A 23,800-nucleotide genomic window follows, 5' to 3' on the forward strand; every position below is an offset into this window, starting at 1 on the left:
CTACTGCCAGATATTCCACTAATCACTTGGTTAGATCACATACAATCAACAAGGACTTCCAAAACACCCACGTACAGCTCCTGCGCCACTCTTAGTCTACATCCATACAAGTCAATTGCAGTCGAGAAATGATCCTGGACTCCAGAGCTCAGCAGTCTGAACTATTACATGATCCTCAGCGTGTTTTTGGCCTAAGCAAACCAGCTCCATCCCTCAAAATTTCCCATGCACGGTTCAGTAGTCTGTGTGATCCCAGGACACTTCTCAGCCAGCAGTCCACATGTAGCACCTCTGCCTTGGAGTCTGAAACCATTTAGTAGTATGTGTAACTGGTGTTAGTGCCAGGGCATAATTTTTGGAATGCTAAAGCATAGCTTTTGTGAGTGCTAACAGGATCGTGCTGGTACAGGTGCTGCCTGGCAGTTTTGTTTCTGAAAAAGATGAAAATCAGCAAAGAGAATCAGGACCAGTGTCACCAGGACGATACCTGCCATCATTCTCCATCCATTCTTGTACATACTGGTAGGGGTGGCAACCACCTTCTCTGAAGCTGCACTCAACTACAGCCCAAAATGTCACACTGATGTGATTAGAACATCTTCCAACTTATTCCACAGTTTCATTTACAAAGAATGGTGCACGATCAGAAAAAGGGCTACTAATGGTAGTAGAGTCTGGCAGGAAAACAGAAAGTCATGGAAACAAAAGACAGGCAGAATGAATTAAGATGGTTCGGAAGACTTTGAGATGAAGTTGGAAGGAAATCTTCAGATCCAAGGAACATGGAGAATTTCCATGAACTTTTCCATCATATAAATCCATCAACTTTCAGAATAAAACACATATGAAAACACAAGCCGTGGAGATCTCTAATCACGCTCACCATAACACGGCTGAACCTGTCAACAAGGATAATCCCTCAGGCAGAAAGCCATGCACACAGAATGGACATAGCACAGCTGAAGCTGTCCGACATATTACCGGGAAAAGAATCTGGTGCACAAAGAAACAAGAAACAACCAACAGAAAGAAAATATATAGAAAAACACCCTCACAGTCCAATATTTTCAGAGTTTTATTTATAGAATTGTCATTTTGATTTGGCACACAATTGGAAAACGGTAACACAACTTGGTGGGGTAACAGGAAAAATGCCAGTGTTGCTCATCCTTTGGGTGGGAGAACACAACAACAACCGACGGCTGAAAACAGTGTTATCTGAAAGGGGGCTCCATCAGCTGCAGACCATTAAAAAAAGAAGGAAAAAAAAAAAGAAAGAAAAAAGATAGCTGTGGTAAGGCCTTGGCCAAGGCTTAGGTCTTGGTCCCAAACATTACCAGCTTCAGGATGAAATATGCTGGATAGTTTGTTACTGTGGTCCTCTCTTTCAGGGAGTTTCCACCTCTGATCTCTCATCTCTCTTGTCTGCATGGACTAAGAAAGGAGCAAGGATCAAGAAGGCACAGACAAACGAGGAACAGCAAAGAGGGGAGAAGTGGCTGCCCCTTGACGTCTGAAAACCACGAAGTAGAAGGCCTCATGCCCCTGGGTATGGCCTGTGAAAGGCATTGGCGGCTTGTGGAGTGAGAAGACTGGCAGCAGGTGCTAGCACTTGGTTATTAAGCTATTATACTATGAGCATTTTGGCAATGTTGAATTCATAATTTTGTCAGTGGACCTCAGTCTGTACAACAGAGCCCTGAAATAAGGCTTGGTCTGACCGGCTTGAAAGGAAGCCGTTCAGTCTTCCCCTGTGTTAGAGGCACCTTCCCCCTCATCCTGCCAGAGCCTACAATCACAGGCATTTATCTGTGGGTAAATTTCAACTGTATGATTATCTAACCTCTGAAAGGGAAATGAAACCAGCAAGGCAATTTAAAGCCAGAAACGGAAAATAAGTCTTCTCTGTTACAATTTCTCCAGCACAGCCACATCTAGGGAAACATAACCCAGACGGGGCCCAGCGCAGGTCAGTCCCTCCTCACTGCACTGCTCTGGGGATGCAGGGCGCTTGTTTTATATGGTTAAACCAGGTTACAACAGCATTGCACCATTGCTGTGCGACTCCAACAGATAAGAAGATGCTACAAAGATGTCAGGATACATTTGTTTATAAACAACAAAAGCAGATATGAACTACAGTGCTGACTCCTCTTCATATCTGATCTCCAATAACTGGCCATTTCCAAAAAACATACATCTCTTCCCACACCTGAAGTCAATTAGCCTATTCTTAATGACCGTAAGGTAAAAGCAAATATATGAAACAACATCACTAGGTGATTTCTTAGCTCCATCTACATGGTTCATTCATCATCTCTGCTCGTATTTTCATTACTATTATGTGCTTTATAGTTCAGAACAAACAGTGCTTCCATAAATCTACCTGTAAAAGTCTGGCAAATAGGTTAAACTCAATACCAGTTGAGTACAATATTCAACCCTTTTATTTCTGTGTCCATGTATTTATAAAACATTCAATGAATGCAAGTCAGGACTTTTGGTACAGTACTAGGTATCATCTATGTTACCATCCACTCTTTTTAGCAGAATGACGAAGAGAAAATACACACCGCTTTAGAGTGATTTCAGTGACAGTTACCATAATCATAATATCCACCCAAAGAAAAAAAAGCCACCATCTGAAAACCAATGCTAACACAATATATTCTCTTACTTCCCTTGATTGGGCCTCAAATGTTACCACTAAGTTTTTTAATTAAATTTTTTAAAAAAAAGACACTTTTGTAGGACCCACCTATGCTGTGCAATTGTTTTAAGTAGCATCCCTAAAAATGCTACATCAGTTTTATGTGGAAAATGCTAGCAGGTGCAGAACAATGCCCTCGCCAGGCAGCGAGACATTGTTACAGCCTGACCTCCTACCGCTCGGAGAATAAGCTTCTCTCGCATCCACAGTGGTGAAACCAAACAAGCATTCGAGCCAGAGCGGCAAAATGTTTTAGAATGGAGTGTAGACATGGTCAAAGAAATAAGATGCATGGGTTGTCAATACTGTGCACAGAAATATCAAAGTGCACTGGCACACGTGCACTAAGCAAGCACTTCTGAACACCTGCTGGTCTGTGCAAGAGTTGCATTTATATTAGAAATCGATACTGACCGGGGCCTGACCGCACTCCCTGCAGCAGCACCTGTCAGCCAGGCTGGGAGCTGCAAGCAGCACCGCAGGGCCCGGCTGGGGGGCAGCTGCCAGAGCTCAGGCTGCGCCAGAAGCGCCTCCCCCTCACCTTCACTTCATTGCCACAAAACATGAGATTGGGTCAAAAAGGGGCCCGAAGCAGAAAGGTATCAAACACTGTGATCCAATGCAGCAAAGCGATTTAGGATATAAACAGGTCGGAATAAGCATATGTCGTCCTAATGAAAAACTAGTATTTTAGCCAGCATATGGTAACAAGAAAAGGAAACCTAGGGCTCTTCTTTGTACCTTTCTTTATCTTCCAAACATCTTTACCTTCATAATTTAGGCAAACATTTTTGTTTACTGCCGTGTACCTTCAATGAAAATCCCAGTAAGCCCTTTTGGTGTACGTAACATTATCTCATTTTTCATTTCTCATGCAGAATCTAAGTCTGATCACAGCTTATGCAGGAAGTGATTGAACTGCAACCAAAATAAAAGCAGTCACATTTTCACAAGGTAAGTTTAAACATGCTTTCAACTTGAATTGAAACCAGCCACCTCCCAGAGACTTTAACCGTCTATTTAAACATTGTGCAGCCAAGCTCTGTGACACACAAGTTTTAATAGCCAGCTATGGCTATTTCTCATGCTTATATTTTAATCCATGTTCTTTAACTACTAAACAGCAGAGATGCTTTTTTATTAGGCTTTAAGCCACTTGTATCAGACTGAAGGGAAAATAATTATAAGAAAAAAAAAAGCTGCAGTCTTCTTGCAAAATATTAGTAAAGCCTTGATAAATATCTGGTTTTTTGTTATTTGCTGAGGTTTGGAAGCTCAACAAATTTTTAAAAATAGGTCAGCCCCTCTTTTAAAGGCTACATTCACTTATTTGTCATACCATATAGCAGGTCATTAAACTTAAAAAGGGAAGTTAAGTTGTTTTGTATATTATCTACATGTGTAGAAGGTATTCTCAAATAGCAGCAATTGTATCAATGTTGGGAAAAAAAATGGAAAAAAAAAGCTTACCCGTACCAAAGGCTAGTAGGACTAAGCTTCAGTCTACTTTGCCAGTAAGTTTACGAAATTAAAATCTGTATCAGTAATTATGCAACATCTGAGGAGGTCTTTTGGAAATGTGAGCATGAGATAGAAGAGCATTAAAAGAGGTATTTTGACATTCTCCACTATTAACATTTAACATAAGGAAGAAAACCTCTTTTTAATGAGAACAGTATGATGAAAGAAGTTAAAATGAAAAAAATAATTTATTTTAAATAGCCTATGTTCCTACTGAATAAATTTCAAACAAATATTTGAAGAATCAAGAAGAGGTGGGAAGCTTATCTACTGATAATTAAAATAACAGGTATGTTTTAACTTTCTGAAATCCCTTCAGAGGGGCACAAAGAACAACAACACAGGTGGTTATGCTTCTGCAGATAGAAGTCTAACTATTTTAGAGGTACAACAATTTGTCATTTGGTATCAAAGGGCCCATGTTCTGTTCTATGTAAAGTGGACTGACAAAGAGCATTTTTCAGTAAGGTTTTGTGGACTCTGGTGTACTTGAAGGGTCACTTGTTCTTCAAACTTGCTTTAACAGATTCAATTTAAGAGAAATGCTCTATGTATGTGTAAATTTCCATGAATCGAGTAACCACAAGCTATTTGGGATAACTCAAGAGCTTTCTGCAGAAAAGAACGCCCCTTAACCTAAGAAAACAGAAAGTTAGTTCTGGGGTTTTAGAAAAAAATGCTAGTTTATATTTCAGGTTGTAAATGGAAACAACCAATCAACTTACTATTTCCGTCAAACTCCTTTCATATGACTCTATCCGATGAGGAAAACCAAAACAAACAGGTACTGAAGAGGTTGCTTCTATAAGTACAAATGCCAAATGATGAACAAGTCCTACATTAGAGGAAGATCTAGCATGCATCTTCAACACTGTACGGAGAAATCATCAAGGACAAGAATTAACTGTTAAAAACTATACAAGGAAACATTGCCTTCTTTTAAAAAGGTATATGGAAATAATTACACTGATTAATAAAACACTGATATTCACAACTCATCTGAATTAAACTGGTTTACATCTTCAGGAAAAAAAAAGTCAAAATAGTACAGAACATTTTTGTTTCCTCTTAAAAAGCAGAAAGAGTGCCACTCTGTCCAAGATAAACTGTTGCCGTATATAAATGTGTGTCAACCTTCTTGTGAATTCTGTTGAGGGGATACAGAACACAGGGCCGTCTTTCCTCCTGATTTTTTTAGTTATCAAATGCCTATATAAATCAATCTTTGTTTCTACCTAATTCATTACAGAATTGCTAAAACTACAGTAAGATGTAAAAGATTTCAAGAAATTCCTCTGAGAACTACTGAGGTTATTTTATGAAACAATTTGGATCTTTCTTTAATTCACCTATGTTCACAAATATATATTGTATATGCACCTTGAATATAAGAACTGAATGAAAACAGTCAAAAAAAAGACATGGAAACTGAGGTGTGAGGCAGTCAGTGCCCTTCCTACTTCTGATTATTATTACTGTGTTGTTGTTTTTATTTTTATTTTTTTTTAAATACCACCACTGAAGAAACCCAATGCAAATGCAGTCCCCAAACCCACACCAAACTGCTTTGCTGTGCATCTTTCCCAGCAGGTATTCACACTTGCTTCTTCAGTCAGAGCATCTGGAGGCTTACAAAAGCATGACTTGGATTTCTCCATCAGTCAAGTTTGTGTGACGTTTCTTCCAGATCTGGAAGTTTTTCAATCAGTGCTCTATGGTTCATGTTGATACTGGCTATAAGTCCCCCCTCATTGCCATCTGAGCCAGTGTAACTGATTTCTTCACCAGTCAGGGTAGTCATATGGCCACCCAATGCTCTCAACACCGCATTTCCAGCACAGATGTCCCACTTCTTAATATAGGTGACATGGATATACACATCAGCTTCTTCTTGATTCTTTTCAGCTACGTCAAGGAGGGCCAGCACTTTATAACCTACAAGAATTGGTTGGAATAAGAAAGTTAAACCAAGTTTCCCAATTCCATCACAAAGGATAAATCTACACATGCAAGCTACAGGAAAGTGATGTCATGAACTGTATCATGCCAGTCCAGTATAATGGTGGAAGCACCAATAACCTGCCTGCCATCTGACCCATAAAACAAAACAAAAACAGACCCCCAAGATTCTTTTTAGACGGCCATTACCAATGTCTTACAAAGTCTTGTTCTTTTAACGAGTCTCTAGATGAGTCTATAAACTTGAACATAGTTTTGCTGTTACGTTCACTTACTTATTTCTCAATCTCTACATTATGCTGAAGCCTACCATCTTTCTGTCTTTTTATTACAATAGAAGATGCATACACCAGTCTATTACAACAACTTAGCTCAGGGCCATTTTCTTCCATCATACATTATGCAGTACAAAGTCACTGCTCCAAACAGCATTCTTTATTTTATGGATTTTTTCTTCTATTTTTCAACTGTTCAACCAATATTCTTGTTTTGTTAAGCTATATCTTTTTCTTCTCATACAGTCAAGACCAGGAAAAGATCTAATATAATCAGTTACATTTTCATCTCCTCTACCAAAAGAAAATTCATTTAGATTCATTATCAAGAACCTGTGCAAGATAACCTTCTCTAGCTTTTCACATTAAAGACAAAGAAAGATACATTTCTGTAAAATCTGAGTACTGCATGGCTTTTGTGAGACTTACAAACAGCTATTGCTTCACACTGGTGTCTCACATATTTGCATTCTGCCAGTAAAATACAAGAGAATATTGCATAATCAAACAAAACATAACTAAAACCTCTTTGGACTGAATATGGGACAGGTAACAGTGGACTTCAGTGACAATATTTTTGTATTTTGACATAGATGCAAGAAATAGTACCAATCTTCAATGGCTTTTTCTTAAAATATTATTTAATTAATGTACTACTAGTTAATTAAGAACAAACTGTTTATCTTCCGTGATTCTTTTTTTGGTCACACACATCCCTCTTCCTTACACACAGGAATCAGTATCTTCATTGAACGCACATCAGTGTGTTCAATGGGACCAAAGTAACATTGCTCATCCAGGATTAGATTCACATATTAACTTGTGAATAGCCTAAAACTTGAATGAGGTTTGCATTTACATGTCTACATTCAGGAGAAACTGTGTCCCTATTGCCTAGTGCTTGCTTTTGGGAACATGAAGAACAGAAGGTAAGAGGAGAAAGAGGGGATGTCACAGTTGTACCACTCCATCTAGTAACAGCTATCCCATTAGATCATTTGAAAGCACTAAAATGGATAGGATGTTTAAAGAACCAAACCTGCTCCACCAGCGGGGATTATCACAGTCTTATTTCCAAAAGTCTGTCGTGCAACCTGCTCCACTTTTCCTGCGTGGGAGCGGGATACAATAATCCTTGGGGTTTTCTCATTGTAGGAGGAACGAGCTTTTATATTTGACCCACCATCCACCATTGCCCAGGCTAGAAAAGAAAAACAAATTCTGCTAAGCTTTACACTTAACAGAGACTGCCTTTTGTAGAGATAAAAGGATACCTACCTGAAAAAATGAAAGTGATCCCTCTCTCTAACTGCATTTCCCTCCATAACAGTGAAAGTTAGGGCTGACCCAAGGAACAGGCACGTGTCCATGTGTGCACAGGAGCACAGGGGAAAAAGAAACAGCTCCTCCCCACACATGCACAAATCTAAGTGTGTATGACATTACTTCATGCCTGAAAATGCCTGTGACATAATTCCAAAGTCAGAATAAGAATGAAAAATCCCAAGTAATATTTAAAACTCGCAATTGGAAAGCCACTAAAGTTAAGAAAATGACTCTGCATCAGACCAATCCAATATTTCTTCAAACAACACTTTCATAAAAACAAAAAGTCCCCCTGCCCTTCAAAGGAGAAAATGGAGGAGCATAAGTGTTACCTTAAGTCTTTTTGCTCAGAAGAATAATAATGAAGAAGGAAGTGAAAATATCTGATAGTGTGTTTTGGAGCACTGGATTTAGAATACGCAGCCTCCCACTTGCTTCATCGTGAGGTTCAAAGCCAAGGTTGGAAGTTGGCATCCCCTAACCACTAATTTGACATTTACTTAGCAGGCTAACCAGCAATTTTATCTCAGTAGAGGGCCAGATTGTATGGCAACAGACTGAGCTATGTGTATTAACAATAGTAACTGCCTTTTATTGCTGTATATTGGTGTGGTACTACTAGGAACAACCCTAATCACAACATATTGGTACTTCCAGCTTGGAAAATGAATACTCTTCACATGGAATGACAGAATTAATTGCATTTCATCTAATGCCATGTCTGAACATGTCACATTTTACTGCTGTTAAAGGAGTTAAGTTCTCAAAATTATGGTGCTGAAAAACGGCACTGAAATATAGTCTTAGTTTCTGTGCCAGAATTACTGCATAATTTTACAACTCTAGAGGTCAGTATTGCCTAAGGGAAAAACAAGAAGAGAAATTCTTGTTTTAAATGTATAGTATAGAAGATGTGAACACTAAAACTACCTTGAAACATTCAGAAGTACACACACCGAGTGCCAAACTTTTAGCCATTCTCACTGATACATCATTAGTACTAAAAATTTAATTAGGCCAGGGTTGTGCGTTAAAAGCATGTCAGATATTCAGTAAGGCTATGTTAGTCTTGTCTGATACATACAAATAGTTGCCATTTGCCATATCCCCATTGAATAAACACCAGTTCCTAGCTGTAATTTTATGGATCCAAGTTCTGATGCTGCATGAACCAAGTAGACTAAAGACTAACAGCACACGTAAGAGCAATCAGTATACATAGGCTTCACTTTCTTTGGTTTGCTCTAAGTGCTCCTAATGAATGGAGCTTAATTGTTAAGCATATTTTCAGTTACTTTGTTTGTTTTAAAGGCATTAGTTTTTATGTTAAACACAGGCAGCATTTTCCTTTGTGGTTTTACAGCACAGAACACATTGACGGCTCTAATTCTGAGGTCTGCAGCAGTGTTCTTTTGCACCCTGGTACTATTTTCCTCGTTTGTATCTACAGACATTCTCTCAAACATTACATTTTAATTAACACTATGATTGAAGAAGTCAGATATACATGAAGGCATAAAGGTACCTGTATATGCTGAGAACGGCTTATGTATCACTCCTATTACTGGTTTACCATTTACAGCCACACAAACCATCGTTGTGACATACTGCCGAAGATCCTCTGTGGGCAAAATGAGAGAGGAAGCAGGTTCACAGAAAGATGTTAAGGACAAAAAAAGAAAGCAGACCTAACATTACAGAAACATTGCTCTTTGAAGACTAGCCTAACTTTCTAACTTTCTAACTCTTACAATTATGTAACTTTGTTGTATCTTCAAATAACCTTGCAGTTATCAAAAGATTTTGAAGGCTTTCGAGCTTTCCAGAAACTTTTCTTGTTCAGCAGATGTACCCATACTCCTACCAGAGTTAATGCTAACAATTGTTTCTCCTACAAGATGTACATTCATGGAAATCTGTGTCCTTAAATTCTCCCTTTCATGCCCTTTACCCTATCGTCTATTGGTTCAAAGCTGAAAAATTCAAACACTGAAGAACATTCACCTGAAAAGGTGATGGTATCAATGAAATATTCACAAAAAAATCCCTATCTAGTTGTGTTTGTTCTGCAGTATTTATCAGCTAGAATTTTAGTTGCGTTGCCCTAAGCTGCTTATTCAACATCTTAAAACACACGAAGAAGAGGAAGACTCAATTATGTATTTTTTAAAACTGTAACAGAAATCTTTTTATCCCAAGTTAAGATTAATATTTTAATTTATCCTTCCCTTTACAGAAAGAAACAAGAAAAAAAGAGATATTTAGTGTTGCCACAGTAATAATTGAAATAAAGAAATGTGCAATTCCAACAGAATCCATATACAACAGTTACCATTTATTTTAGCAATTAGTTAGAAGGAATACCAAAGCTATCAGAGTTGGCACACATAAAAGTAAATGCTACAGTCTGACAGCTATTGATATTTCATTATACAATTTGTTCAATTATACCCACTAGCTGTAATATAGCACACTTGAACAAGAGATGCCACTTTAAATACTTACTATTTTGTCTCCAGTATAAAAGGCAGACATCAGAATTACACACATGATTTGTCAACAAGAATCAGCTACCTGTGTATTCTTGTGTAGCATCTAATGGATCGATCCAGACAGTAACACTTTCTGCTGGAACCTCTTTCGGTTGTATTTTTTGTTTTATCTCTTCAGGTATACTGCGATCCCAAGAGACTGTCTCCTGATCAGCTGTATCAACACGTTCTTCAGAGTTTATCTATGATAAGACAACAAAGGTAGGCACATTAGTTTATCATATGCAGCAGCTGTGGAACTGGGAAAATTACAGGTGTGTTCATGCATTTTCTTTCTCCCTTGACCTCAAGCTAAACCAGCATGAACTGTTTTAGGAACGAACATTTTTTAGGAAGTGAAAAGCTACCAACAGCATACACCAAACAATGAAAAAACAGAATTCAAAGTTTTGCTGTGAACTACACCACAGCTGGACACCATTTCTCTGTCTGCAACTCTTTCTACGGAACAATCTCATTGTAGGAATTGCATTTTTTAACCAGAATTTCAATGCAGTTGCTTCAAAGACTACAAACAGAACGTTCAATTCTGGACACTTGTACAGTGTGGAGCTATAGTTGGGATCAAATATCACACCTAGATCAGTAAATGCAGATTCAAATGCACAGACACTTTAGCAATAAATATTTTGCAGACTGTGGTATGACTTCAGGGAGTAAGAATTCTAGGTTGCATTCCTGCTTCCGAAATTGAGTTATGACTAGCAATTTAAGCAACTCACCTGGATGTAACCTTTACACAACTGTCAGATGTATGTTATTTTTTAAACAAGTTAATAATGTTTCTTATCTGTCTTTAGGTGTCCCACAAGGAACATTTAAAAACAGCAGTCAAATGTCATATTTAACCTCACTGTCACTTGTTGCCTAGCTTCATGATTTTTCTTATTGATCAGAGTATTTCATAGAATCACAGAATGAAAGCGCTCATGGGCAGGGACATCTTTCACCAGATCAGGCTGCTGAAAGCCCTGTCCAACCAAGCTCTGAACACTGCCAGGGACAGGACATCCACAGCTTTAACTTGGAAACCTGTGCCAGTACCTAAACACTCTAATCGCAGAAGTTTTATTCCTTCTATCTGATCTAAATCTACACTCTTTTAGTTTAAAACCATTACCCCTTGTCTTACTACTACATGCCCTAGTAAAAAGTCTTCCTTTGTCTTTCTTATAAGCACCCTTTATATGTTGAAAGGCTGCTACAAGGTCTCCCCAAAGCCTTCTCTTCTCCAGGCTGAGCATCCCCAATCAGCCTGTCTTCATAGGAGAGGTGCTCCAGCCCTCTGATCATCTTTGTGGCCCTCCTCTGGACCTGCTCTAACAGCCCCACAACCTTCTTGTGCTGGGGCCCCAGAGCTGAACGCAACTCTCCAGGTGGGGTCTCACGAGAGCAGAGCAGAGGGGCACAATCACCTCCCTCACCCTGCTGGCCATCCTTCTTTTGATGTAGCCCAGGATACAGCTGGCTTTTTAGGCTGCAAGCACACTGAACTTTTAGGACATTTTGGAAATTATAAACATAAGGTTTTGTTTTTTTTTTACTCTTGCTAACTTTAAAGGTGGGTTTAATCTAGCATAACTCTAAAGGGATCCTGTATTGACTAGTTCTGATGTCCAGTCAAGGCAAAATGACAGGCATGTATGGGATGCAAAGTGTCTACACACCTACAACCACCTATTCCCCCTTACTTACTGCAGACAGAGTCTAGACTATTAGCTTAGATACAGATATCTGACTCCTAGAGCAGATAAATATGCTATGACTAAAATAACTTATTATAGATGTTGTAGGCAAGTGACATTGAAAAGTAAGAAAAATAAAGAAACAATCAGATTATGTTTGAATGTAACGGACTTTGTATCAGCAGGATTTTTACTTAATTCACATCATGACAAGAAAAGACATCACACCTCAACTATAACAGATTATTAGCAAAGGGTTAAGGGCCACCTTGTCCAAGAGAATTAAAAAAGAGAAGCAAGAAGAACTGCAGCAACTCCAGCCATACGCCATAGCTGTCTTTTCATGTAAAACCAGTATTTGAAGCACTGCATGCCAAACAGAGCCCTTGAAGTTGCCATGACATTTACAAATTAAACATCCGTCATTGTACAATCAACCTGATAATTGTTTTCTCCCCTGGGGGTAATGGTCCTTCAAAATCAAGATGAGTGGTTCCACAGACTTGGCAAGCTCAACACAAGCTCCTGGCAGTTCAAGTTCCACCATGGCAAATCAAGTACCACCATAAGAAGTCACATTAAAAAAATAAAAAATCCTCAACAGAATTAAGGTTGTCTCCAAGAAATTAAGAGGGTTGGAATCAATCCTAAGAAGGAAAAAAAATATCTCTTGTTAAACCTGTTGTAACATTACAGTAAAATGAAAAGGCTCAAAGTATCTGAAAGGCATTGTTTTCAAAGACTTTCTACCCGTTCAAATTTTGTAATTGTGGCCATGACGTTGCAGCATTTATACTGCTAGTTAGCGGTCTCTCTCAACAGCCATAAATAATCTACCAGGAAAAAAAAAAAAGAGGAGGAAAAAAAGATAGCAATGTGGTTGCAGAGATCCCATGATACTAGCTCCATTTGCTGGTCTCTTCCTCTGTGGGCCACTAGTTCTCCCATTCATATTACCATTTACTCTGTAGCCTTAGCTGAGTATCAGTCATAGGTTAAGTAGAAATTCACAGCCATTCCCCCACATGGTTACTAGATTTTTTTAATATATTGTTAGGAACCTACATTACAGGCTTTGTACGACATGGTTGCCTTATAGAGGATCACCAGCCCTTAAAGCTGGGAACTTCTCTTAATTTATTTCTAATGAATTAGAATATAACAATAAAACAAATCTTTGTGTCAAGATGATGGCATACCTTACTGCTTGATTTTCAGTTCCTCCATATCATTCTCATTTGTTGGAAGCCTCCAAAGGCCGTGACTTTACGTTTTAGTATTTTCTGAAGTGATACAGACATGTTGACTATATTGTCAAGTCTTCACTCAGAAATCAAGAGTAGCTATGGTAAATAGACCACCACAATGCCAAATGTTTTTTTCAAAGTCTTTCCAGCAACATACTCTCAGTCAAACTGCTGTGGTACTGTACATAATTATAAGGCTGCAAGTCTGTACACTTGCCATCACACAGATAACTTTGCCGACGGTGGTGGCTTTACCCAGCTGGGCAGCCAAGCTCCACCACAATCTCTCTCACTTCCCCTCCTCTAATGGAAAGGAGCAGAAAATACGATGGAAAGGGCTCAAGGGTTGAGATAACGACAGGGAGATCACTCAACAGTCATTGTCACGGCCAAAATAAATTCAGCATAGAGTGATTAATACAATTTATTACCTATTACTAACAAGCTAGAGCAGTGAGAAAAACAAACGAACAAAAACCCTAAGGACACCTTCTGTCCACTCCCATCCATCATCTTCTTCTACCTCCTCCCCACGAGCAGCTCAGGAGAATGGGGAATGGGGGCTGCAGTCAGTCCCTGTCGCTTCATCTCCACCGCTCCCTCACGGCCCCTCTCTGCCCCTGCTCCCCGTGGGGTCCCTCCCACGGGATGCCGTCCTGCCCGAACTGAGCCTGGGGGGGCTGCCCACAGGCAGCAGCTCTTCAACAACTGCTCCCACACGGCTCCGTACCCCAGGGTCCATCCATCCCCCAGGAGCAAACTGCTCCAGCACGGGTCCCCCACGGGCGGCAGCTCCCCCCAGACCCCCTGCTCCTGCGTGGGCTCCTCTCCACGGGCTGCAGCTCCGGCCCGGGGCCTGCTCCTGCGGGGGCTCTCCATGGGCCGCAGCCTCCTCCAGGCCACATCCACCTGCTCCACCGGGGGCTCCTCCACGGGGGGGCTGCAGCGTGGAGATCTGCTCCGTGTGGGACCTGTGGGCTGCAGGGGGACAGCCTGCTCCACCAGGGGCCTCTCCACAGCCCGCAGGGGAACTGCTGCTGCCTGCCTGGAGCACCTCCTGCCCTCCTGCTGCACTGATCTTTATGCCCGCAGGGCTGGTTCTCACTCCTTGCTCTCCCAGCTGCCATGGCACAGCAGGTTTTTTCCCTTCCTTAACTCTGCTCTCACAGAGGTGCAAACAACCTCGCTTATTGGCTCAGGTCTAGCCAGCAGCGGGTCCCTTTGGAACCAGCTGAAACTGGCCCTTATCAAACATGGAGCAGCTTCTGGACTTTTCTCACGGAGGCCACCCCTGCAACCCCCCCACTACCAAAACTTTGCCATACAAACCCAATACCCCTACTCCTAAGAGTCAGATTTAAATAGAACCCATCACGCAAGAATTTGAGGCAGCAAGCAGAAGACAAAAATAAAGAGCTATCGGGAGTCAGCCACCTAATTGCTGCAAGCAGTAAGAGCCAGTCTTGGGAAGTTCTGCGTGCTGCCCACTGACACAGAGCTTAACAGTTTCAATAATCTTCCCCAATTATGTTTGAAGGGAAAGCCCTCCTCCCAAAGAAGAGCCACATCAGACACAGAGATTTAAAACAACATATGTAGATCAGCGAACAGACTACTGCTGAAATGTCAACAAAAAAGTTACTTCATGAATTAGGCAATCTGGCTGGTTTTTGCCGGTGCAGAATCTCCTAAAAATGGGTCAGAAACGTTTAGGCATCCTGTTACGAGTGAGGTGTGCTGGTCTCAGGAGCCAGAAGTTCAACAGCAATGCCTGGATCAGACCGAGGTGTGCCTTCCAAAATACAGAAGCATTCCGAAGCCTGAGGAAGCTAATCTACTGCACAGAAGGCACTATCTTCCTGCATGCTGGAGAGGGAAACCTGGGTCTGCTTGCTCAGGAGGAAGGCAGACAACTCCACAGCATGCTACAGAGCAGTGCGGATGAATTCAACGCTCTGGGCAAGCAGCCAGCAGTCCTATCTACATACAGACTAGGGAAGCTCACAGGGGTTCACTGTCCTGTGTGGGGCTACTCCCCACCAGCTCTTCACAGGGGCTCCGTGGCCACACACCACCCAGGAAACCTCAATACCAGCTGCATGCCTGGGGCGAGGTGACCAACCTCAGGCTGCACGGTCTGAAAGGGCAGGGCACGGAAGTAGTTCTGCCTCTGAACTCGCCCGTCAAAGAGAAATTAAACTGAAAATCTACACTGAAGAAGTTAAATAGAAGTTTCTATTCAAATACATTGAAGATTTTTAAGATACATAGCTCTTTTCTTTTTAAAAGTAAATACCTGAAAACGCAATGCTTCTCTTAGAAAGCATTTGGGATTTTATTTCAATTACTCTTCCTCCTTCCCTGCATCCTTATCCATCCAAATACGACATACTTGTTATCTACAAAAATAATCCAATCTCTTGATAAAGAGATGAGGTAGCATATATGTTTACTCCTGAAAGTGTTAGTATCCCCATCTGTTAATTGAATCCTCTCAAATCCAAATCTCGCTGCTTTTTTATTAGAATAGAAAACAAAACCAGAACACAAGTACTATCCCACCTGTATTATAAAAGGGAAAGTAGCTACTTGAGCTACTCAAGGTAAACAAAACAGTTCAGGTAACAACAAAAGACAATACTCACTAATCAGAATATGAATACAAGGGTAGGTACTACATTTCGAGGACAGAGATCAACTCAATGGGTAAGTCCATTGATTTGAATGGGACCATGAAAATGAAAAGCCTAGACACCCAGGCAAAACAGCACATGGGAACATCAGTAAAAATACTAATAGACATTTTAATAACTGTGTAACAGACACAGCCACTTCATCAGTCGTTACACAACATATGCGTTGTACACACCCAGGCTTCAAACTTTGCTATTTGTATTCAAGTGATAGGAGATAGAGGAACGGAGCAGAGAGATGAAAGTAAATCAGTAAACAAAAATATTTGCTAGCAATAACCCCGCAACAGTCATTCTGACACCTTCTTCCTGGCTAACTCCAGATGTCTACTGTGGACACCTGGAAGTATGCCCTCCAGGAACCAGCCAGCAAGAGGACACCCATAACCATACACCTCGCAAGGCTCACTGACCTGCTGCTGTGTGGCTGCATGCGATTGAACACGATTTGCTGTTACCTGTCCATGCTTCAGAGAAGCTGCCACCCAGGGGAAAGCAGTTCCACCAGCAGCCTTCGGGATTGCCCCTGCACACCAAGCAAACCCCTGCACAGCCTCACGCCTCTTCTCTCTCAGCACCGCTATTGCTTTGCTCCAAAGAACGACGGGTGCTCACACCCGCTGCACTGATGGCCAGTCCATTTCACCCTCATTTGCTCAGCTTCTGACTTTTCCCTCAAAATATACTGGAGGGAAAACTGCCTCATCTCCTTGCAGCACCTGTATATATGCTATATACGTATATATGTATATATGCAAACTGCATGAACTGATCAGATGCCGAAACCTCTGAAAGTGGCCACCCACTCAACAAGGCGGGATACCCAAGGGTACCTTCTGCAGCAGCACGATAGGAGAGCGCTCTCCAGGAGCGCAGGAAGCAGACAAAGCACCATATTCCTAGTAAGGGAGTAAAGTACCGATGTCTACTTAGACTGGTTAAGAAACAGGGCTCCAGAATCTGCTGTAGAAGGTAGCAATCACATTCACACCAAGACTTAGCTCATGGGCAGCAATGACCACTTGCAATCCTTCCCTTCAATCTTTTGAATTTGGAGGTGGTGAGTAGCAATTTCCACCATAAATGAAGACTGCTTCCTGAAAGCTTCTGTTACTACTTGACACTGAAAAGAAAGCAAACTTGGATATCAAAATACCACTTTCTTCTTCACCTTTCCAGGCTGCTAGCTAGTGTTCAGCCAGGTTTGTTAGGTCACAAATGAAATCAAAAGCTCACATTCTTAAGATACTTTTAAGCTTCAAACAGTTAGAATATTAGCCTTGCCAGCACAGTCAAAAAATCCCGTTTTATTCAATAAAATTGACACTCTAAAATCAGGCTGCTTCCTATTGAAAGGGTTCCTTCTCTCCTTTAATTTACCACAATATACCAGAAAGGAAAAACAGCTTTTACATGTGAACTTCTTCATGCCTTTCAGAAAGATTACGCTTGAGTTTATAAGGGTACATTTCACCACAAAAGGAGACAGAGAACTTTGCTGAATGACATGGTTCTCCAAATAGATTGCTTGTTAAAAGGTAACAAAAAAATATAAATTTTTATAAAAATATATTTTTATATAAATGTGTAACGTACACAAATATGTAAAATAGTAAAAGGCATAAAGTGCCAGCCACATGTTGGCTCTCATTTGAAAGGAAGACAACAAATACTTCTATAATAATGCCATGACACAGACAAAGGAGGCAGGCATTTTTAAAGACTCAGAAGTCTAGACAGGAAAAAGTTTTGAACTTTCCTCTACTGTCAACTACACCTTCAATAATTTTAACGAAAAAAGTGGTTTGACTCACGAATAAGATGACAAGGTGCACAAGAACAAATATGGACTAGCCTAAGTGTCAAAAAGCTCGGTTAATGCTTATGGGAACTCATTACATGGCTGTGGTCATTAAGCCAGCAGGAAGCAGAGTGCAACTAACAGATAAAGACGTATCGGATGACAGATCTGCTTCTTCCGACTTATGATGAATAGAAGTTGGTAAAGTTGGTAAAAATAACAGAAAGGCAACAGAGGAAACTGCATGGATCACAGAAGCCACACAATTTCCAACAGTAATTTTTTTGAACAACTAAAACGTAAAACCAGAAGTAATAAAGCCACTCGCTCATTAGTTCACAGATTGTTTCGATAGATGGCAAGATTTGCAGTTACAGTTCTGTACGGATGCAAGCTGGAAAGAAAAAAAAAAAAAAAAGGAACGTCTGGCTTGTGGCAAGGGTCACCCTGCCACTTCTCAGCTTCAGATACCAGCCAAGTAAGAGAGGAGGAGAAGCAAGTTGACACAACTGGGCTGCGAAGTTCTCACTGCCTGCAAGCGGCTGCAGCAGCACAGAATTCGGGTCTCCCGACACTACTGGTAGCTATATCTGGAAAGATAATCGCAGAAACCATTGCCATAAAGTTACGGCCTTTCATTTCAGTTTAGGTACAGAGCCTGCAAAAGTCAACTACCATCAATTAAAAGCCATGTTTGAAGGCGTATGCCCAGACAACACCTATTGATGAATTTCAGATTAACATTCACAGTTCTTGCTTTACTTATGAACCTGTTGGCAGTTGCTAAGATCACGAGGGTCAAAAGAATGTTAATTTTGTTAAAAGCCCCAAGAACTAAGTACGCCTTTCTTCCAACATGAAGAGACAAATGACTGTGTTTATTTTGCAGAGCACTGAAATCCTTCTGAAGTTTAAGCAGCATGCGTTTTGTTTTTGAAACCTAGTTCTTTAACATATCTATCTCCTCCCACTGAATCGGTATCAGATGCGGCTTGCAATCTCAGATGAAATTCCAGTTTTGTAACTACGATAGTTGACACTGCGGCCAAAAATCTGCAAACAGCAGGTTTAAACCTGGAAAATATTTCTGGTAGCTGGAAAAAAAAAAAAAAAAAAGAATGCTTAGAGACATTCATCTTCAAGAAATTGAATTAATTTAGGGGAACAACTCATTAAAAGTAAAAATGACATATTCTTAAATTTCCATTTCAAACACTGATGCCCAATTTCAGCATTATCATGCACAAACTTGAAATGAGTTATTTATCATCTGTCTTAACTGGGAAAGAGATAGAAGAACCAGCCAGGTTCCAGGCAGTGCCAAGACTGTTTGAAGATGCTTGAAGAAAAAGGCTGGGACAGAGAAAACTTGATTTCCATCGCAGTCATAATAAACCAGAAAGAAAGGAAGAATGTTTCTCTGCTTAGTATTTACACTAGAAAACAAGACATATAGCTGGCACAACTATAGAACGTGCATCAACGTGCTGGTCAAAAATGAGCACGAACTGTTGGAAAAGCGAGAGAATGTGGTAAATTCATTTGAGTCAATAAAACTGAATCTATGAAAATCGGGATAGCATAGTGCAGAAGCAAAACAGCACACCTGTTTGTGCCACTTTAAAACCGGCTCTTCCACAGCCTGAGCACAGAGGGACTTTGACCAAAGGTCGTTTTTAAGGAGTATGCACCTCCCTCGCCAGTCACTCCTGCAGATGTACTGACGCAGGTATTGCTGCAGCATGAAGTGAACCAGGGTATTCCTAAATCTTTTTTTGTTTTACATTTCCTACCTTACATGCGTTCAGATACCAAGCCCAGGGCAAGGAACATTGTCAGAAAGGAAGACCCCGATGCGTGGCACTCAGAGAAGCTCTTTTAGCAGGCAACGCAACTCAAGTTCCTGCACCATGAGACCAATTCTTCAAACCCAGAGCTCTTCTGGACAGAACTTAATCACGTTTCTGGCCAGTCTCTAACCGGATTTGGAAACACAGCCTTCCCACCTGACTCTCTCCACCCAGCAGCAGGGCTACCTTGAGCATCACCTCAATCCCTTCACCGGATTCCTGCTCCAGCCCTTCTCATGGCACCACCACTATGCTAGAACAAGGAGTAGATGGGCCTGCATGGAGAAACAAACAAGAAAGCAGTGAAGTAACCCAAAATAGATACTTTAAAAAAAAAAAAAAAGAAAAAGCAGAAGAGGTAATTTTAGCTGGATCAGACCCCCAACTTGTTCTCAGCACAACAGCAGAGGACAACATTGTAGTGCAGGAGCAGGAAACACCTCAAGCCTGTAACTGTAACTGCAGTGGATGACTTTATCAAAAGAAACCACTGCATATATTTCAAGTGTATTTTAAAATCAACTGCACAAACCTGTTTCATAGGAGATGCATGCAAATATCCACTGCTGGATCTTGACTGTCCTGAGACAACACTGGGTAATACCTGAGTTAGAAAGAACTGATTTGCCCCTTCCTCACACTTGTTTCTGATGGGTATAATGACAGTCCTTGGTACCATTCAATTTACTATGCAGTCATAAAACCAAATTGATCTGCCACTCTTCTATATCATCTAACCTTGCTGTAGAAAGCCTTGCTTATAAACTGATGCAAACACATCCATTTATACGAAACATAACAGGTAACATATGCTGCAGAGTTTCTGTTCCTCCATAGAGACAACAGCTCTGCAAAATGTTTTGCTTTTGTCTTTTTCAATATTTTTTCCTCTTCTTCCCCTCAAAATTTGAACGCTTTTTTATAAACCACAACTGTAAGGATTGTGAGAATCCTCCCAGATTTATTTCAGCTTCTAGAAGAAAAAGAAGCCAAACCCTTCCTATCTCCTCCTAATAATCAAGCCTTTGGAGAGGATCTGCTTCTGACAGACTGCATGTGTTTTTTGCTATGCCAAGCAGGACAATGCAAGATATCCAAGACTGCTCATTGAATTCAGTTTATTTCAGTCAAATGACTTCTCCCCCTAGTTATTTTTAAACACTGGAAAGCCAGAATTTGGCACCAGCTTAAATGCTGAGATACCCGTTAGGCTCAAGGCTTCCATGGTGCGAGTAAATAAAAATTTTGCTTAAGTTTACCCTCAGAATTCTTTGCATTCTTTCAGTTTTTGTTTATCAGTTCTTTTGTGAGCAGTAGCATCTCTAGCAAGAAGAGAAGAGAGCTTTTATTTGACTTCAGCAATGTTTTTTTTTTATGCTGGAGTGTCCCTCTGTACTCGGAGATAAGGCTGCAGTTATAAAGTATGACATCTACCGCAGTCTTTTATTACTTCAACATGAAAGGTGCCTTGGGAAATCCCATACAATCCTCATATTCATACCAACTCAAACTGTAGGTCTGCTGTGTGAAATAGCAGCAGTTTTAGGCAGGTCACGCTAAAGGTTCATATGATGGATTTACATATTGAGACGACCTTGTCTTCACACCTGAAAGTGTATACTACAACATGTATAGAGTAAAACACAAAGGGTTTTTTTGGTTGTTTGGACAAATACCTTTGAACACACCTTCAGCATGCTACAGGCTACAAGACAGTGTGGGTTATCAGCACATACAGTTTGGTGGATGTTTCGTACTTGCCTCATGAGATAAGGTGCTATTACTCAGATCATGTGCTGCTAAACATCCCACAGCTGACCTGTCAGATTTAGCAACTTTAAATCAGCTGAAAGGTTTCTCAGACAGACTCTTCCTCGTTCTCCTCAATGTTCACGCTCCTTCAGTCTAATGGGGCAGGGCACGGGGGTGGGAAGAAAGGCATATGCCTGAATTTTATCAGGCTCTATGCATGCACACACTCGCATTTCTGATTTCATATTGTGTTTCTGAACATATCCGTGCTTTACAAATAGATAATACTTTCTGAAGACTAGCAGCACAAGCCAGCTCCTTGGAAAATCAAAAGGAGTCCAAAGTTTTTAAAAAGATAGTCAAACTTAATGCCCCTGAGAGGAACAGACCCACATCAGACCCTCACCCGAGCAGGGATCGTGCAGGCAACCACAGACATGGAGCAGGCAGTTCAGTTCAGTATTGCCAAACAAATCCCCAACCTTCTCAAGTAACACAGAGAACCCTTATACCTAAAGGAATGAAGCCCCTCCTTCTGCAGAAGGGTGAAAACGTGTAATTTCAAGCAGCCATACAGCTATACCATAACGCCAAGCTCCACGAGGGCGCTGAATAGCAAAATAGAAACAGGAACAATACTTTTTCATTTTTTAATGTAGAGCTTCTGAAGGTGGCTTGCCATTGACAGAAAAGCCAGCAATCTTTGAAATATAACCTTTATAATCTTTTCGCAGAAAAAGGCTAAGTACTTATAAGGTTTATTTCCAATACCGATCAGTCTGGTGTTTCTTTTAGATTACATACTCAATGTGGTCTCTATGATACTTTAAAAAACACAACCACACCCTAATGAACTTCCAAAAAGTCACTGAAAACTGATTAAATAGTGACTCTGCTTAAGTAAACTTAACTATTTTCCTTTTTCTCTCAACCTGTCTGGGAAAGGCATGCAATCAGCACCCTTCAAACTCGAAGTCTGCCATCAATTTCAAATATCAATAACAAGTTAAGGGATTTAACATTAAAAGACTGAAAAAAAGTTCCCATTTACTAAAAGAAAAGTAGAAACAAAGCAGAAAAAAAATAAAAAAGCCCCTAAGTCTGCTTCTGGTTTGGGGGCAATTTGAAATATTAGACCCAAGTTTTGGAGGTGAACAAGGGCAGAGAGGGCCATACCCCTCTGCAGGGAAAGCGAATCCATTTTGCACACGTGGGCAGCGATCTGTGTCGTGGCACAGCTGTTGGCTTACCTGCTCGCCCAAAGAGCCAAAAAGAGCTGCAGGTATCGCAGCACTACGCTCCTCAACTTCTCTATATGCTCTCCCCACTTCTGGCTCTATAACATAGTGGGAAGGACGCCTGGTGGGAAGGGTAATTAGGAAGATAAGTTAACAGCACATGCACACCTGGGCGTCCCAAACACATGCTGAGGTGGCACTACTATATTATACTGGAGCAGAAAGAGGAGTGGTTTTTTGCCCCCCGAGACTTGGGCACCACCTGAGCCCCCCCGCGCTGCCCCACCACCCCTCTGCAACCCACCACCCGCGGCGGGGCGAGCGCTGAGGTGGCACCGCCACAAAACCAGCAGGAAGGAAGGAAGGGGGGGGGGAAAAAAAAAAAAAAGGGTATCACGGTAACATTCCCCATCCCCAGCCAGGCACCCGAAACACGACCGTGCCCGTGCCGGGGCAGGGGCGGGCGGCGGGTCGCCCACCTGCACGCCGGGGAAGGCGGCCTGCAGCAGGTGGTACATCCTGCGGTTGGACAGGAGGTCTCCGCTCGTCAGCTTCTCCTCGGCTCCCTCCCGCGTCTTCCCCTTCGCCTTCTCGTTGAGGACGTTGCCCTCGCGGACCCGCTTCACCTCCTCGCCGCCCCGCACGGCGGCCAGCACGGACACGGCCAGCAGCTCCCGCAGGTCCACGGCGGCGGCGGAGCCGCGGGGGGGCTCGGCCCCGCCGGCCGCCGGCTCGCTCAGCATGAAGAAGGCGAAGCGGCCGGCCAGGAAGCCGGAGTAGAGGTGGTAGAGGACGCCGAGCCCCAGCAGGCAGAACACGGCCATGCCGAGCGGCGACAGGCGGATCCCCATGGGCGCCATGGCCGGGGCTGAGGGCGGGCGGGCGGCGGGCGCTCAGCGCGGCCCCATGGCTCCGCTCCCTGCGCTCGGCGGGGCCGGCCGGCTCCGCACCGCGGCGGGCAGGCGGCGCCCGTCTGTATCCGGGTCAGGCGGAGGCGGGGCGCCGCCGAGCGCACTGAGCATGGCCCGAAGGGACGGGGGGGACCGGGGGGGAGCGGGCAGAGCCGGGATGGGACCCGCAGGTGGGCCCCGGTGGGCGCTCCCCGCCCGGAGGCGTGATCCCGCTGGCAGGCAGGAGGCCTGCGGCGAGCCTGTGAGGGGAGCGCACTATGGCTTTTCTCTGCCGCCCCGT

The 23,800-nt window shown here is 42.1% G+C and overlaps 1 protein-coding gene across 1 annotated transcript; it reads right to left on the reverse strand.

The window, feature by feature from the left end:
* Positions 1–1,062: 1,062 nt before the first annotated feature.
* Positions 1,063–23,568, reverse strand: BPNT2 (3'(2'), 5'-bisphosphate nucleotidase 2). The gene is made up of 5 exons (XM_048072441.2): positions 23,089–23,568; positions 10,366–10,525; positions 9,317–9,412; positions 7,505–7,666; positions 1,063–6,166 (listed from the first exon to the last, which is right to left on the reverse strand). The coding sequence occupies exons 1-5, from the start codon at positions 23,467–23,469 to the stop codon at positions 5,889–5,891; spliced, it is 1,077 nt and encodes a 358-aa protein (XP_047928398.2). The 5' UTR covers positions 23,470–23,568; the 3' UTR covers positions 1,063–5,888.
* Positions 23,569–23,800: the final 232 nt, after the last annotated feature.

Source organism: Anser cygnoides, chromosome 2 (assembly GCF_040182565.1).
Source record: "Anser cygnoides isolate HZ-2024a breed goose chromosome 2, Taihu_goose_T2T_genome, whole genome shotgun sequence".
Lineage (NCBI taxonomy): Eukaryota > Metazoa > Chordata > Aves > Anseriformes > Anatidae > Anser > Anser cygnoides.